The 18,458-nt window shown below is 42.3% G+C and overlaps 1 protein-coding gene across 12 annotated transcripts in view; it reads right to left on the reverse strand.

Annotated features, from left to right (window-relative positions):
* Positions 1–12,041, reverse strand: part of SLC39A12 (solute carrier family 39 member 12) — an 85,936-nt gene extending 73,895 nt beyond the window's left edge. The window contains exons 1-5 of one of the 12 annotated variants that reach the window (XM_086334142.1): positions 11,810–12,041; positions 10,509–10,637; positions 10,287–10,377; positions 9,926–10,082; positions 8,275–8,608 (exon numbers count right to left, since the gene is read on the reverse strand). In XM_086334142.1, coding sequence (XP_086190268.1) covers positions 8,275–8,535 — 261 coding nt within the window. In that variant the 5' untranslated portion in view covers positions 8,536–8,608; positions 9,926–10,082; positions 10,287–10,377; positions 10,509–10,637; positions 11,810–12,041. The other 11 variants (XM_086334141.1, XM_086334143.1, XM_086334151.1 and 8 more) reach the window with 11 other exon arrangements.
* Between the last annotated feature and the right edge of the window lie 6,417 nt (positions 12,042–18,458).

Here is an 18,458-nt window from a genome sequence, read left to right on the forward strand (position 1 = left end):
GTGAGTAATGTACCTAAAACCACACAGTTGATAGTGGCTGCCCAGTCTTAATTCCTGCTCTGCCATTCACAGACTATATTCTCATTCCTTTGTTTTGTGTCATGGAAACCAGCTGTGGATCACCTACGTATTTACTGCGCAGCCCCTTACCCAGTAAAATTGGGTCAATTAGGAGGTTGCTTGATAGCACTGGATAGATGGGAAGAAGAGTGTCAAGAACACATAGAACCTCCGTGAGGCCACCAAACCACATTTCTGTGGCCCAGGTGTGGCTGTGTGCTGGTTGCACACAGCAGTGTCTATGGCCACTCTTCATCCCATCCAAGCTGCCTGAGACCTTGGTCCACTCATGGTTCCTTCTCCATGCTTTTGCTGTGGACCTTTCTACAGGTGGGGAGGAGGGGTGTGGCACAAGGTAGTGGAGAAGAGGGTAAGATCTGGGCTTTCGTGGGAGTCAAGTGGTTAAGAATCCACCTTGCAATGCAGGGGACACTAGTTTGATCCCTGGTCAGGGAACTAAGATCCCACATGCCATGGGGTAGCCAAGCCCACGTGTGTAACTACTGAATCCACGCGCCTCAGCTATTGAAGCCCATGCATCTAAAGCCTGTGTTCCAAAACAAGAGAAGTCACTGCAGTAAGAAGCCTTTGCATCACTAGAGAGTATCCCCTACCTTGCTGCAACTACAGAAAGCCTGTGTACAGCAACAAAAGCCCAGCATAGCCAAAAATAAACGAATACAAAAAATATTTTTAAAAGAGGGTAAGATCTGTATTTATGCAGATGGTCATGCCAGAATTAGTTTGTAAAATGCTTACAACTTACAAGGTAAATCAGTTTCTCACTTTGAAAAGCTTTTAAAAAGTTGTGGAAGCATTTCATTTGTCTGATTAGAGAGTTTGGTCATCTTGAACGACCAGAGGTTTGCCTACTCCCTGCTTTAGTTTTAGTTTTTTAAGGCCAGCTGAAATGAAACTTAATGGTGAATCAAAGGGCCATGGGCTGAAAACTTTGTGCTCTGATATTTGAATCTTAGACAAATTACCTTAATACAGAAGGCTGTGGCTTGAGGAAAGAACACTGCAGGGAGAATTAGAAGAGGTAACATAATAAAATATGGATTCTCTTCTGGGCACGGATGTCACAGAAGGCCTCTAGAGGTTGGTGGGGGACTGGAATTTTCAGCTCATCACCACTAGATTTGTTTTTGTTGTTACAGTTTTCAGAAGTGCTTTGGTTGTGGTTTGAGAGGAGATGTTTAGTAAAAGTCTGCAAATAGTGGCACCCCATGGGCATTGGATCTGTCCCAGGCTCTGACTCCAGTGAACTGATTCTTTGTTAAAAAAGAATGGACTCACTCAGAAATAATCCACTGATTTCCTTCTAATCTTGTCAGGTGGAGGCATAAGGTTTAAGATGGGGAAAAAAAAACCAAAACCCACAGATTCTAGGAATTAGTTTTTTAACTTTATAAGGAAATAAACTTTGGTAAAAAGACTACTCAAAATGTGAGAAGCATTTTCTACTCAGTTAAATGGACTACTCAGATATTTGGTAGAAATTTTCTGTGACACCCTGGAGCCAAATCAAATTGCCTTCTCCCAGCTGCTTAATCCAGCTTTTCGTGTAATGCCTGTGTATTTCAGGCTCCAGCCTCAATGACAAAGAGCTGTATGAAATATTTTTTTTTACGCTACTGAAGCAGTTGTCAGAATCTGCAGGATTTTAAACCAAAAGACATTGAGAATTTGACTTGGAATTATGGGTAAATCTACTGCCCTTCTTTAAGTTCTTAGATTTTTATAAGGTCTGCTTAGAAGGGAGATGGGGGGTGCTAACAGTTGACTGTAAAACATAAGAGGGAAATTATATTTCTTCCTTTTCCTTTCAAAGAAAGATCTGGAACGATGGCAGCTGATGGTGGGCACTATGTTTTTGTGGGTCTGTACTAGATTTAGTGGCATTTCTGAGTGACAGAAAGAAAAGTCTTAACTGAGAAGAGTTCAGATAAACTTGCTCCATAAACAAGATAAAGTTTGATCCTTTTCACACTTCACCCCATGGTAGTTCTGAGAAATCGGGGACAGGGAGGGATTTAAATGCAGGAGCTTAAAGCATCAATTCTCTTTGAATGTGTCTGAGAATCACCTGGAGATCTTGGTTAAAAACCCCAAACCTCTGGGACAGCTGAGGTGAGGCTGAGGGGCAGGCAGGAAGGGTACGCTGAGGAAAAGTCTGATTTTTCCAGTCTGACGGTCCTTCACAAACGCAGCTCCAATATACCAAAACAGGGTTGGTACTGGACATTTCTGTGAATACGTGTGGAAGAAGAGAGTTTGAGTTCCTAAATACATTCACAGATGGACATGTGATCTCACCAGCAGCCCCCAGGGGAGGGAATCAGCACCTCGGTGACTCAACAGCTAGAAGGTACCAAAACAAGGGGTATGCTCCTAATGTTGATTTCAAACCAGATTCTTTTCCCTTTACCATGCCTGAAACCCAAGCAGGTTTCATCACAGTTCTCATCATTACCTAAGTGCAATCCATTCTCTTGGAGTATGGCAACCCACTCCAGTATTCTTGCCTGGAGAATCCCAGGGACAGAGGAGCCTAGTGGGCTGCTGCCTATGGCGTCGCACAGAGTCGGACACGACTGAAGCAACCTAGCAGTGGCAGCAATCCAAAAGAAGGGATTAGATCTGATATATCTAAGGGACTAGATCTAATAGATAGAGTGCCTGATGAACTATGGATGGAGGTTCGTGACACTGTACAGGAGACAGGGATCAAGACCATCCCCATGGAAAAGAAATGCAAAAAAGCAAAATGGCTGTCTGGGGAGGCCTTACAAATAGCTGTGAAAAGAAGAGAAGTGAAAAGCAAAGGAGAAAAGGAAAGATATAAGCATCTGAATGCAGAGTTCCAAAGAATAGCAAGAAGAGATAAGAAAGCCTTCCTCAGTGATCAATGCAAAGAAATAGAGGAAAACAACAGAATGGGAAAGACTAGAGATCTCTTCAAGAAAATCAGAGATACCAAGGGAACATTTCATGCAAAGATGGACTCGATAAAGGACAGAAATTGTATGGACCTAACAGAAGCAGTTTTTCTTTTGGTTTTTCCAGTGGTCATGTATGGATGTGAGAGTTGGACTGTGAAGAAAGCTGAGCACTGAAGAATTGATGCTTTTGAACTGTGGTATTGGAGAAGACTCTTGAGAATCCCTTGCACTGATTCAACCAATCCATTCTGAAGGAGATCAGCCCTGGGATTTCTTTGGAAGGAATGATGCTAAAGCTGAAACTCCAGTATTTGGCCACCTCATGCGAAGAGTTGACTCATTGGAAAAGACTCTGATGCTGGGAGGGATTGGGGGCAGGAGGAGAAGGGGATGACAGGATGAGATGGCTGGATGGCATCACTGACTCGATGGACGTGAGTCTGAGTCAACTCCGGGAGTTGGTGATGGACAGGGAGGCCTGGTGTGTTGTAGTTCATGGGGTCGCAAAGAGTCGGACAGGACTGAGTGACTGAACTGAACTGAATAGAAGCAGAAGATATTAAGAAGAGGTGGCAGGAATACACAGAAGAACTGTATAAAAAAGATCTTCATGACCCAGATAATCATGATGGTGTGATCACTCACCTAGAGCCAGACATCCTGGAATGTGAAGTTAAGTGGGCCTTAGAAAGCATCACTATGAATAAAGCTAGTGGAGGTGACGGAATTCCAGTTGAGCTATTTCAAATCCTGAAAGATGATGCTGTGAAAGTGCTGCACTCAATATGCCAGCAAGTTTGGAAAACTCAGCAGTGGCCACAGGACTGGAAAAGGTCAGTTTTCATTCCAATCCCAAAGAAAGGCAATGCCAAAGAATGCTCAAACTACTGCACAATTGCACTCATCTCACACGCTAGTAAAGTAATGCTCAAAATTCTCCAAGCCAGGTTTCAGCAATATGTGAACCGTGAACTTCCTGATGTTCAAGCTGGCTTTAGAAAAGGCAGAGGAACCAGAGATGAAATTGCCAACATCCGCTGGATCATGGAAAAAGCAAGAGAGTTCCAGAAAAACATCTATTTCTGCTTTATTGACTATGCCAAAGCCTTTGACTGTGTGGATCACAATAAACTGGAAAATTCTGAAAAAGATGGCAATACCAGACCACCTGACCTGCCTCTTGAGAAACCTGTATGCAGGTCAGGAAGCAACAGTTAGAACTGGACATGGAACAACAGACTGGCTCCAAATAGGAAAAGGAGTACGTCAAGGCTATATATTGTCACCCTGCTTATTTAACTTATATGCAGAGTACATCATGAGAAATTCTGGGCTGGAAGAAGCACAAGCGGGAATCAAGATTTCCAGAAGAAATATCAATCACCTCAGATATGCAGATGACACCACCATTATGGCAGAAAGTGAAGAGGAACTCAAAAGCCTGTTGATGAAAGTGAAAGTGGAGAGTGGAAAAGTTGGCTTAAAGCTCAACATTTGGAAAACCAAGATCATGGCATCTGGTCCCATCACTTCATGGGAAATAGGTGGGGAAACAGTGGAAACTGTGTCAGACTTTATTTTTTTGGGCTCCAAAATCACGGCAGATGGTGACTGTAGCCATGAAATTAAAAGACGCTTACTCCTTGGAAGAAAAGTTATGACCAACCTAGATAGCATATTCAAAAGCAGACATTACTTTGCCAACAAAGGTCCATCTAGTCAAGGCTATGGTTTTCCCAGTGGTCATGTATGGATGTGAGAGTTGGACTGTGAAGAAAGCTGAGTGCCAAAGAATTGATGCTTTTGAACTGTGGTGTTCGAGAAGACTCTTGAGAGTCCCTTGGACTGCAAGGAGATCCAACCAGTCCTTCTGAAGGAGATCAGCCCTGGGATTTCTTTGGAAGGAATGATGCTAAAGTTGAAACTCCGGTACTTTGGCCACCTCATGCGAAGAGTTGACTCATTGGAAAAGACTCTGATGCTGGGAGGGATTGGGGGCAGGAGGAGAAGGGGACGACAGAGGATGAGATGGCTGGATGGCATCACTAACTCGATGGACGTGAGTCTGAGTGAACTCCAGGAGTTGGTGATGGACAGGGAGGCCTGGCGTGCTGCGATTCATGGGGTTGCAGGGTCGGACACGACTCAACGACTGAACTGAACTGAATCCCAAAGAAAGGCAATGCCAAAGAGTGCTCAAACTACACACAATTGCACTCATCTCACACTCTAGTAAAGTAATGTTCAGAATTCTCCAAGCCAAGCTTCAGCAATACGTGAACCGTGAACTTCCGGATGTTCAAGCTGGTTTTAGAAAAAGCAGAGGAACCAGAGATCAAATTGCCAACATCCCAGTGCACCAGGCCCAAGCATCCTGTAATTAATTCATGGGATTGCAAAGAGTCAGACAGGACTGAGCGACTGAACTGAACGGAACTGAACTGAATCCCTCTTTAAATGTATTAAAACACTCTTCTCACTCTTCTCACTAAAAGAAAAAAAAAAAAAAAGCCACAATCAGACAAGAGTGTCTATTTTTCAAAGACAGCAGCTTGAATGGATTTATTTTAAAACACAGCACTCTCTAAAACTTCAGATCCATTTTTTAAAAATTCAGTTTTTACCTAGATCTGAAATAAAATTGGGAACTTATTTCCTCCCCACACATTCAAGATACACTCTGATCTCTTTTTTAAGAACACGATCTCATCCCCTTGCCCTTTCTATAGTCAGAAAACTTCTGATAGGCACCCTCTCAATGGATAAAGTCCCTAAAAAGACAAAAAAAAAAAAAAAAAAAGAATTCAACAACAAGGTGAAGATTTGTGGTTTGCAGAGAATGTGGGTATTTGCGAAATCAGGGAGTTTGTTTTGTGTGTGTGTGAATGAACAGATTTCATGGACTCCTTGCTTAGATCATGGGTGTTTGGGTAAACTAGATCCTTCTGAGGAGGTGAAGCTGAGATTTGCCTTTTTTTCCCCCCCAACTTTAGTCTCTTAGAAAAAGAAACAGCAGCAGCAGGAGAGTAAAGGTGTTACAGTGTTTCACTTCCTAGGAATAAGAATTAATTCAAACAGAAGCTAAATTGGCCAAACACTTGTTAATATCACAGAAAACAAAACAAAACAAAAATGTACAAACAACCTATTCTACCCACCCCCCCCTCCAAAAATGGAGACCAATCTTGCCTGTTTACATCCTCCCCTTACCCTGCTAAACTAATACTGGACCAGCCTTAATAAGGCACTTCATGTCGTTAGAGGAGAACATTTCTCTGAAGCAAATTCTCAGAGGACATTAATAAGATATGACTCCTAGTTATTTCCGGTGGGAAGTCTTCTGTTGCTATATATATAAATTAATGTCATCACAGATGAGCTGCCTCTCACAACACATGTTTTCTCTGGGAACCCTTGGGAGTTTTACTAATTATTGAATTATTTATTGTTTGCACAGAGCAGAGAAAAAATCTGTTAGCCAGACCCTTCTGTCATGAAAAACAAAAAACAAAACACTTGGCCAGGAAATGTTTCCCTCAGAACTAAGCGTGATTGAGAAAATCTGCCAAAACTTATTCTGGGGGGAAATGATTTCGCTTCTCTTATTTAGTCATGTCTTCATTTATTTACTTACTTATTTGTGAGGTCATTCTGAAAAAAATCTAATCAGTCAGGAAAGGGATGCTGAGAATGCTTTGGTCTGTTTTTGTTGTTGTTGTTTGCAGTCATTTTTAAAAAAAATGTTTTATTTATTTGGCTGTGCTGGTTCTATAGTTGTGGCATGCAGTATCTTTAGTTGCAGCAAAGAGTTGAGGCATGTGGGATCTAGTTCCCTGACCAGGGATCAAACCCAGGCCCCCTGCATTGGGAACTCAGATTCTTAGCTACTGGACCACCAGGGAAATCCCTGTGGTCATTTTTAAAACATAGGCTCTTACTGCTGGGGATGCTCTTGTCAAACTCCCTTTCCCCCAATGGAGACATTCTGATTTTACATTAAATGTTGGTTTTTACATTAATTCTGATTTTACATTAAAGTGCCTTGCAGAGATTTAAAAAAAAAATTCCTGGGCAAGTGAAATCTTGATGTCTGGAGAAGGAAGTTTCAAGTATTCTGAGTATTTTGTGAAGCCTGGCCAGGTGATGCTGATGGATAGCCAGGGTTTGAGAGTCACTTAATAGACTAGGAAATGGCTGGAAAATGGGCCTCTGGGACCCTGGATCTCATTTCAGCCCCACTGATAGCACTTCCCTTCCCCAGCTCAGATTCCCCATTTTAAAGAAGACAATTACTCAGCCATTAAAAAGAATACATTTGAATCAGTTCTAATGAGATGGATGAAACTGGAACCTAATATACAGAGTGAAGTAAGCCAGAAAGAAAAACACCAATACAGTATACTAATGCATATATATGGAATTTAGAAAGATGGTAACAATAACCCTGTGTAGGAGACAGCAAAAGAGACACTGATGTATAGATCAGTCTTATGGACTCTGTAGGAGAGAGAGAGAGTGGGGAGATTTGGGAGAATGGCATTGAAACATGTATAATATCATGTATGAAACGAGTCACCAGTCCAGGTTCGATGCACGATACTGGATGCTTGGGGCTGGTGCACTGGGACGACCCAGAGGGAGGGTATGGGGAGGGAGGAGGGAGGAGGGTTCAGGATGGGGAACACAGGTATACCTGTGGCGGATTCATTTTGATATTTGGCAAAACTAATACAATATTGTAAAGTTTAAAAATAAAATAAAATTAAAAAAAAGAGAAGACAATCATCCAATTCATTAATTCCCCATGATACAAAATATTAAAACACACCTGCCGATATTTAGCAGAAAGTACTTAAAAATTCAATGCTAGACAAATAGTAGATGGTATTATTTGCCTCAGAAAACAAGCAGCATCTATCTAACCAATCACATTCAAGGTCACTGCAAATAAAAAGGATTAGTAAGTCAGAAAGAAGAGGGAACTAATAGTGCATACTTGCAAATACATACTTCTAAGCCTGCAGAAGGGTTGTAGCAAGGCTTATAGAAGGCTTATTATCATTTTAATATAAACAAGTTCTCCATGTCTTTAAATGCCATATGTAGACTACTGTATGATCTGGCATATGGGAGTTATTATACCGTAATGCATTGGTCACTCAGATATTGGAAGGTTTGCGTCTGATTTTGCTTTCCTGAAATAAGTGACTGTGAAATGCATGGCTCTTGTGAACACGCTCAGTCCCTGATCCCATTCTATCACACTAACCAGATTGCAGTCTCCTTGCCTTCCATCTGTCCTCCGAGGGCACCCAGTTTTCTCCAGCAATGTTCTGATGAGGCTTCTTGAGTGGTTCAGGGGACGGGGGTCATCAGCAGAGAGAACCCGTAGAACTTCCGTCAGTTGCCCTGGACTCCAAGTGCTGCTGCTGTCCTGAGTTGAGGGTTTTTCTGTCTCAGTCGAGGGATCAAGGCTGAGTAGAAGGAACAAGGACACCCAGGATACAGAAGGCTTTGTCCAGAAGCACATCTCCACTCTTCCTCTACCCCGAGTCTGCTCTGATGGAGGAGGATGGGTTGGTGTTCACGGTGTCAACTTGTAGCTGGAGGAATGTCAGTGGAAAGGGGGGAAATGAAGGCTTTAATTATTGTGCCTGCAAGAGGTTTGAAAAGATTCATTAACTGGGTGGCTAAGTAGATTGGCAATGACAAGCTGTTTCTAAACAACAGGGGATCTGTAGGTTGTTCATAACCCCCACTGGCAGGAAACTATGGTGGGTTTAGACTTTCAAACTGTACAACAGCCAAGAAGTGAGTTATATTGCCTCTCTGGGAACTAGACATAGAGTCAAAAGATAGGGAGAACACATTTCACTGTCTGTCCTAAAGGTGCTACAAGTCATAAAACCAATGTATAAAAAGATAACTAGTGGGAAGCTGCTATATAGCACACAGAGCTCAGCTCAGTGCTCTCTGATGACCTAGATAGGTGGGATGGGGAAGTGGGGTGAGGGAAGGAGGCTCAAGAGGGAAGGGAATATATCTATACTTATAGCTGATTCACTTTGTTGTAAAGCAGAAACTAACACAACATTGTACAGCAACTATACTTCAATTTTTAAAAAAGAGCAGGAAACACTCTCCATTTTTAAGTTGAGGTATAGTTGATTTACAATGCTGTATTAGTTTCAAGTGTACCGGAAAGTGATTCAGTTATACATATATATATATTCTTTTTTTTTTCAGATTCTTGTCTATTAGGTTATTATAAGATATTGACTATAGTTTCCTGTGCTATACAGTAGGAATTCTTGTTGTTTACCTATTGTATGTATAGTAGTGTATATATGTTAATCCCAAACTCCTTATTTATCTCTCCACAGCTCCAACAGGAAACATCCTCATTTTAACCCATTGATTTATGGGCCTCATTAGTGAAGTAAGTCAATAAAAGTAAACAGAAAATAAATTTGAATACATTACAGATATCACATTGAGTTAGAAGATTTTCAAAAAGGAAAGGACGAAAACAGTAATGTCCAGAAAATGCTGGTTAGTTTTCAGCTGATTAAAAGTACGAACTATCTTAGAAAAACAAGAGAGTTTCAAGTCCACATGAAGCATGATAAATCCACATATTTGGGGCTCACTACAGAAGTGAAAAGGACAACTTTAGAGCCAATCAGCTTTCTGGAAAAAAAATATTAATCTCTTCAACCGATTGCTTAAGGAATGCAAAATGTTAACAGCATCTCATGGCAGATCTTGGCCCAGAGATGATCTAAAATGGCTGTGGGGTAGTAACAAAAATACTAGGATTACTTTTATGGTTTAAAAAGAGAGAGCAAGTTTAAGATTCTTATGTTAGCATTTAAAAAATGACAGAGGATGATACAAACATTTCTAAACCCAGTGCTTACCTTCAGAAGAAAGATAAATGATTATTTATCTGGAGCTCTGTGGCCTTTTAAATCTTGGAGGGTATTTCGTGGTTACAAAGTCCTCTGTTTTTAAAATTCCTTGACTGTGCGCTGGGAGCTAGAGAGGATTATTTCAGCCCAGAAAAGTTTTCAGTTGCTATGGAGAGTAACAATGAAGGTGGATAAAAGTGAGAACTTGCCGTCTGGCCGATTTTCAGGAAAATCAAATCGGTGTCGCTAATGAACCCGACTTTTTATATCAATATTTACCAATTGTCTTAGAATTCTGAGAACAACCTTAGAATTTCTTACAGCCAATTGCCCTTTAAAGGATAGATCTAGGTCAAACGAGTTCACTTACAGAATAGAAAGGTTTTCATGTTAAATCAAGATTTCTTTTATTTCTCAGATGATTTTGTGATAACTGCTTTATCCACACTCAAACCAAAGATCTGTTAAAAAAAAAAGAAAGACAGGCTCATTAGAGCTTTATTTTATAAGCTACAGGATTTTAAACAATTTCAGGCGTTCTTAAGTCTATTTTTCAAAAAAAAAAAAAGCATTTGCTAGAGGAAATTCTTACCTGGGACTTAAGTGGGAAACTTTAATTAGCTGTGTATATTCTGATCTCAGATTCTGTGTTAGAAGTAATTACATCATGCCCTCCGGTGCTGTGAAACGAGCTCTCGCTAACTTATTAGGGAATAAATGACTGAAAGAACAAATGTGGTAAATTTTATAGGCGGTAAGAGAAGTTAAACACCCAAGATTTCAAAGTGGACATGGAAACAGCACAGAGGCTCCAGAGACACAAAATGAATCTGAAAAGCGCAGGCAAAGGAGAGGGATTTCTGAGTTGGGTTCTGAGGTGGTGGTTGGGGAGGGAGACCAAGGCAAAAAACAAAGAAGGTGAGATACTTGTTCTCAAATGTTCATCGGGTATGAAGATTGGGAACAAGAGTGAAATGATCCTAGGACAATGCTGGTAAGCCTGTTAGAAATACGGAAGGCCAGCGCTTCCAGAAACCGCCCGGCTGCTCTTGACCCACACATCAGGGAACACTCAAGATTTATCTAAACTGTCAGGGGAAGGGCCGTGGCCTGTATCTCTCGACATCTGTGGGAAGATGTTCCTGAAGTAAGAGTCCAAAACCATGCGTCCAACAGAGGAGTGAGGAGGTGGTCAAGACCTACCAGCCGTGGAGGTGGATGCAGAACAGGAAATGGAGTCAGGACCAGAGAAGGCACCTTGGGCAAAGTTCCCAGCAAGCTCCTGCTCCCGACCTGCTGCCCACTCAGCAGCTGGAACCACCTGAGCATCATTTGTAGGCTCTGTCCCATCTCAGTCTCAGGGACCCAGGGAGCTGGTAAGTAAGTAGCCCAAAGTCTACTGAGCGAATTATCCAGTCCTCTTGTCACCTGCTGCTTTTCATAACTTCAGCTCTGCCTTATTTCTGGAATTAAGCCCTTGCTTCCTGGCCCACTTCCAATCATCAGGTTCCCAGATCGGCCCTCCCCGCCCAAGTCCCTCCGTATAATTTTCCAGGCTAGAACAGAGCTGCATCTTGATTGGCTATGAAGTGGTCCTGGGAGAGCGCCCTCTGCTGGAACTTTGAGATCTTTCTCCGGATTCCCAGGTGGATATCCAGCCTGAAGTCCTGTGTTTTCTAGTCTCAGATGCCCTGTGGCTAGGGATCCGCCCCTCTTAGAGCCCCAGCAAATTACCTCCTGCAGGAATTCTCAAACACCCATTACTAGTCTCAGCTGATCCCAGCACCTCAACCAGGCCACCCAGGAGCTAAGAGGCTCTCAACTAAGGGAACTTTCCCCTCAGGACAGTCTGTATCATTTGCCTGGAGGCTTGGTCTCCCCTCAGAGTCATACCTAAGTCAGCCACCGACCAGATTTCTCTTCCTGCCTCAGAGTGAGACAGCCAATAGGAGAGGCAAGGAGAAGCCTTGGAGGAAGGCTGGAAGGCAGGCAGATCCCAAGGAAGAAGGAGGAAGCACTTGGCTGAACAGTGAGGTGTCGCTTTCTTCATCTGATCTGGGTTATAGCTGTTAACTCTTCATCCCCAACCTGCCTGCTTCCCCAACAACCCTGAAATCAACCTTGCTTAAGCATGGTTGTATTTGCAATCCAAACCAACCTCTGGGGATAATGAGTTTCAGGTGTAAATTAACCCCCTTTATGTACAAAGAAGGAGCTCATTGACTCCTGGTTGATACTTACAAGGATTAACAAGGATTTACTAATTTGGAAATAGTTTCATCTGCTGCAGTATCTCCTGATAAGTTGTTGTTTAGTTACTAAGTCCTGTCCAATTCTATTGCAGTCCCATGGATTGTTGCCTACTGGGCTCCTCTGTATTCCTTTTTCTAGGAAAAGGAGTACATCAAAGCTGTATATTGTCACCCTGCTTATTTAACTTCTATGCAGAGTACATCATGAGAAATGCTGGGCTGGATGAAGCACAAACTGGAATCAAGATTGCTTGGAGAAATATCAATAACCTCAGATATGCAGATGACACCACCCTTATGGCAGAAAGTGAAGAAGAACTGAAGAACTTCTTGAAGAAAGTGAAAGAGGAGAGTGAAAAAGTTGGCTTAAAACTCAACATCCAGAAAAACTAAGATCATGGCATCTGGTCCCATCACTTTATGGCAAATAGATGGAGAAACAGTGGAAACAGTGGCAGACTTTATTTTTCTGGGCTCCAAAATCACTGCAGATGATGACTGTGGCCATGAAATTAAAAGGCACTTATTCCTTGGAAGAAAAGTTATGACCAACCCAGGCAGCATATTAAAAAGCAGAGCTATTACTTTGCCAACAAAGGTCTGTCTAGTCAAGGCTATGGTTTTTCCAGTAGTCATGTATGGATGTGAGAGTCGAACTATAAAGAAAGCTGAGTGCCGAAGAATTGATGCTTTTGAACTGTGGTGTTGGAGAAGACTCTTAAGAGTCCTTTGGACTCAAGGAGATTCAACCAGTCCATTCTAAAGACAATCAGTCCTAAATATTTATTGAAGTACTGATGTTGAAGCTGAAACTCCAATACTTTGGCTATCTGATGTGAAGAGCTGACTTATTTGAAAAGACCCTGATGCTGGAAAAGATTGAAGGTGGGAGGAGAAGGGGACGATAGAGGATAAGATGGTTGGGTGGCATCACTGACTCAATGGGCATGAGTTTGAGTAAACTCTGGGAGTTGGTGATGGACAGGGAGGCCTGGAGTGCTGCAGTCCATGGGGTCGCAGAGAGTCAGACACGACTGAGTGACTGAACTGAACTGAACTGAACTGAGGCTCCTCTGTCCATGGGATTTCCCAGGCAGGAATACTAGAGTGTGTTTCCATTTCCTTCTCCAGGAAATTTTCCTGACCCAGGGTCAAGCCTGCATCTCCTGTGTTGACGCAGGAAGATATAGTAGACAGGAGGTGAAAGGGAAGCTGAAAGACATTAATCTGTCCTACCTGCAGCTCCAATTCTTTGCCGTGCTGTGTGATCTGAGTTTCAAACTTCTACCTCATATCAATATTGGAGAAGGCAATGGCAATCCACTCCAGTATTCTTGCCTGAAGAATCCCATGGATGGAGGAGCCTGGTAGGGTATAGTCCTTGGGGTGCTATGAGTTGGACACAACTGAGCAACTTCACTTTCACTTTTCACTTTCACGCATTGGAGAAGGAAATGGCAACCCACTCCAGTATTCTTGCCTGGAGAATCCCAGGGACAGAGGAGCCTGGTGGGCTGCCGTCTATGGGGTCGCACAGAGTCGGACATGACTGAAGCGACTTAGCAGCAGCAGCATATCAATATAATGCCTTGACCTGGAAAGAATTTAAAGGGCCCCACCAGGTAACATGAAATATAAGATGGCAGCCACTTCAGAAGAGGCTGAATAAAGTGTAGAGACATCTTGTATCATTCAGGGTGGCCATGCACAGTTTTGTAGGTTGTGTACTGTTCAACCCTAGGGATCATCATTTACTTCCATAATCATCACAGATTTATGGATTTATTATGTGAATATTCCAGCAAATGTCCTGAGAAAAGGAGACTCTGAGCTCGTGGTAGGACTGCATGTGTCCCTCTTCCTGAGCTTCCAGTTCACTGTGTGGGGCCATCTCTGGCAGTCAGATGAGGTCCTAAGACTCTGAGCTCCTTCTGGGCCTTGCTCTTCCCCCTGTCCTCCCATTATGCTGTCTTCTTCCCTCTTTTCCAAGACTCTAACCTCCCTAAGTCATAACTAAATAAAGTTTATGAACATTTTTGAATTGTCTTTAATGCCTAGGCACTGGGCTAAGTAACCTCACATGTATTTTCTCATGTGATTTCAACTGAACCTAATTAATTTCATTTTTTAAAATTTATTTTTGGCTGCACTGGGTCATCATTGCTTTGTGAGGGCTTTCTCTGGTTGTGGTTTTCGGGCTTCTTGTTGGGATACCCTTCTCTTGTTGCAGAGCGTGGGCTCTAGGGTGCACACGCTTAGTTTCCCTGTGGCATGTGGGACTGTACTGGGTCAGGGCTCAAAACTGTGTTCCCCGTATTGGCAGACAGATTCTTACCCACTGGCCCACCAGGAGGTCCTGAACCTAATGAACTTCTTCTCACTGTACATTTCTAAAATCCCCAGGTCACACAGCTAGTAGATGACACCAGAAATCCAGGCCTGTATTCATCAAACTTGGTGCTTATACCAGCAAGCAACTGTCTGTTGCAATGTGATTCCATTTTTATTTGTTAAGTCTAGGTTTCTTTTTACAATGAATCATGGGCTACACAAAGGAATCAGGCAAAAGTTCATCATAAATAAAATAATCTTTTCCTGTATAGGTCATTATATAGTATTGGGTAGAGTTTTTTTTTTTTTTAATTTTAATAAAAAAATTAAAAGTTCATGTGATACAGATAGGTATTTTTTAAAAAAGAAAAAAATAATAATGATGTGCTACATTTTGATTTTTGAATTCTCCTCAAAACTCCTTCAGCACAAAAGTTCTCAGGGAAAATTTTTTCTTCAGAAAAGAAGTAAAACTTTAAAACAAATAGAACTTCAGGCTCTCCTTTTCTGTAATACATAATAGGTCTACCCACTAGGCATTTGAAACAAACACTACTCCTTCTTCAACTGTTTTCTCAGAGGAAAATCTTGATGTTCAATTGAAAGACAGCATTTACAGGGTAGACACTAGAGTCTTATTCATCTCCTGATTCTGTGACATCACTGTATCTCCAACAGTTAGAAGATGTCACCTGTTTTAAATGTTAACATTTAGATGATCTTTGATTTGGAAATAGTAAACATGATTTTTAAAAAACACGTATTTTATGTGCAACTTTCAAACAATATTTTCTTTTCCTTATGAAAACCATGTATAACTACTAATAAAAAAAGATATCTAAGAGCATTAAAAAAAGAGGGTGGTGTCTCTATCCAAGATAACAAATGGATTATGTTATATGCATAGTTTTGAAATAGTGTTTTTACTACTATATTGTGTCAGACCTGCTAAAAATGGCTTTATAAGTCATTTCAAATATTCACCTTTTGGAATATTCAGTTCAGTTCAGTTCAGTTGCTCAGTCATGTCTGACTCTGCGACACCATGAATCGCAGCACGCCAGGCCTCCCTGTCCATCACCAACTCCTGGAGTTCACTCAGACTCAAGTCCATCGAGTCAGTGATGCCATCCAGCTATCTCATCCTCTGTCGTCCCCTTCTCCTCCTGCCCCCAATCCCTCCCAGCATCAGAGTCTTTTCCAATGAGTCAACTCTTCGCATGAGGTAGCCAAACTCCAAAGCTGGAGTTTCAGCTTCAGCATCATTCCCTCCAAAGAAATCCCAGGGCTGATCTCCTTCAGAATGGACTGGTTGAATCTCCTTGCAGTCCAAGGGACTCTCAACAGTCTTCTCCAACACCACACTTCAAAAGCATCAATTCTTCGGCACTCAGCTTTCTTCACAGTCCAACTCTCACATCCATACATGACCACTGGAAAAACCATAGCCTTGACTAGACGGACCTTTGTTGGCAAAGTAATGTCTCTGATTTTCAATATGTTATCTAGGTTGGTCATAACTTTTCTTCCAAGGAGTAAGCGTCTTTTAATTTCATGGCTGCAGTCACCATCTACAGTGATTTTGGAATATTATTCCACCATAAAAAGGAAAGAAATTGGGTCATTTGTAGTAATGTAATTGAAACTAAAGTCTTACAGAGTGAAGTTGAAAAGAGAAAAACAAACATCACACGTTAACACACATGTGAGGATTCCCTGGTGGCTCAGTAGTAAAGAATCCACCTGCCAATTCAAGAGACACAGGTTTGATCCCTCTGTTGGGAAGATACCCTGGAGAAGGAATGGTGACCCTCTGCAGTATTCTTGCCTGGGAAATTCTATGGTCTGAGAAGCCTGGCAGGCTGTAGTCCATGACATTATAAAGAGTCAGGCATGACTTAGCAACTGAACAACAGCACATGAGTATGGAACCTAGAAAAATGGTACTGATGACTCTAGCTGCAGGGCAGGAATAGAGATGCAGACATAGAGAATGAACATATGGACACAGGGGTGAGAAGGGGAGGGTGGGACGGACTGAGAGAGTAGCATTGACATATATACACTCCCGGGTGTAAGACAGCTAGCAGCAAGCTGCTGTACAGCACAGGGAGCTCAGCTCGATGCTCTGTGATGACCTAGAGCCGTGGGATGGGAGGAGTGGGGGGAGGGTCAAGAAGGAGGGGATATATGTATGCATATAGCTGATTCATGTTGTACAGCAGAAAGTAACACATTATAAAGCAATTATACTCCAATAAAAATATAAAATAAATAATACGATCCCCCAGAATTTACCTTTCACTTTGGCTTTGATGATCCTAATTATAGCCAGCTTTTCACATCATTAATTTCCACTCTTTTTATTTCCTTCCTCCTTTTATCCCATCTTTCCATAGTTCTGTCTTTGGGATTGAAGCTTTGAGTGGCAGACATTGCTAGATGTCTATCTGTTAACCATTCTTCCTGCCTTCGTTTCTTCAGGGCAGCAAAGTGCTCAACTAAAAACCCTTGCTTCTCCAGACTCTTTAAAAGACAGGTGACACAGCCCTGAGATGATGTGAGTGGTGGTCCGCTGGGGGCATCAAAGGGGGCCTCCCGCCTGGGATGTAGAAGTGACACAGCTGTGGCCCCGGGGGAGGCAAAGAGCAAAAGAACAAGAGCCTCCCCCTTCCAACTGAAACAGGAAGACAGAAGAAGAGCCTAGGCCTCAGAAGTATCACCCAAACCACCCTAGCAGCCCTGGCTGCCTATTCTTGGACTATTGGTTGAGTGAAATCCAGAAACCTCTATCTGTGAACTTCTTTCTGTTAAGTTCTCTGTTGATTTGCACCAAATGTAAACACTGCTACCCCTTGAGACAACAATGATATGTCTTGCCATCTTTTTCTGCTTCCTTAAAAAAATTTTTTGGAATATAGTTGCTTTACAATGTTGTGTTAGTTTCTGCTGTACAACAACCTGAATCAGCTTTATGTATACATATATCCCCTCCCTCTTAAGCCTTTCCCCACCATCCCCGCCATCTCACCCCTCTGCTGTTGCTAAGTCGCTTCAGTCATGTCCGACTCTGTGCGACCCCAGAGACGGCAGCCCACCAGGCTCCTCCATCCATGGGATTTTCCAGGCAAGAGTACTGGAGTGGGGTGCCATTGCCTTCTCCATCTCACCCCTCTAGGTAATCACAAAGCACCGTTTTTGTACTGCTGAAAGCAGTATTTTCAGACATGGAGAAAGCTCATGGAAATGGAGAGTTGGAATGAGGAGGCCTGGTGACCGCTTAATTTCCCAGTTACTTCCTGAGTCACTCAGAGTGAATCACTGTGTAAACAGGTGTATGAATCATCTATTTCTGTACCACACTGAACCACAAGCTTGGGCTATGGTTGACATGTTGATTATCCCATAATTTCTGTGGGTTGGGAGTCCAGGCGTGGCTCACATGGGCCGTCCACTCTAGGGTTTCATCAGGCTACAATCCAGGTGGTGACCAAGGCTGAGGTTTCTTTTGAAGATTGGACTGTGGAAGAATCCCCTTTCAAGCCCACGTGGTCCTTGGCAATCTAGTGAATTTTAATCCCAGGTGACACTGCATATTGAACTGGTCAGAAGTGAATTGCCTACACTCAGTAGGAGAGATATACTAACAGTGTGAATACCAGGAGGTGGGGTATCAAAGGGAGAAGAGTGGAATCACTTTGCTCTATGCCTGAAACTAACACAATATTGTAAATCAACTGTAATGTCATTTCTTTTTTTAATTTTGTTTGGCCAAATTGCACAACAAGCAAGATCTTAGTTCCCCAACCAGAGATAGAACCCATGCCCCCTGCAGTGAAAGCACAGTGCCCTAACCACTGGACAACCATGGAATAGATAATAACTTTTAAAATAATAGAAACTAATAAATGTTATTTATTCCATTATTTATTCCCTATAGTTCCATTTAAAAAGGGAGA

This window comes from Bos grunniens, chromosome 13 (genome assembly GCF_055505025.1).
Source record: "Bos grunniens cultivar Pamir isolate PY7600 chromosome 13, Bosgru_T2T1.0, whole genome shotgun sequence".
Lineage (NCBI taxonomy): Eukaryota > Metazoa > Chordata > Mammalia > Artiodactyla > Bovidae > Bos > Bos grunniens.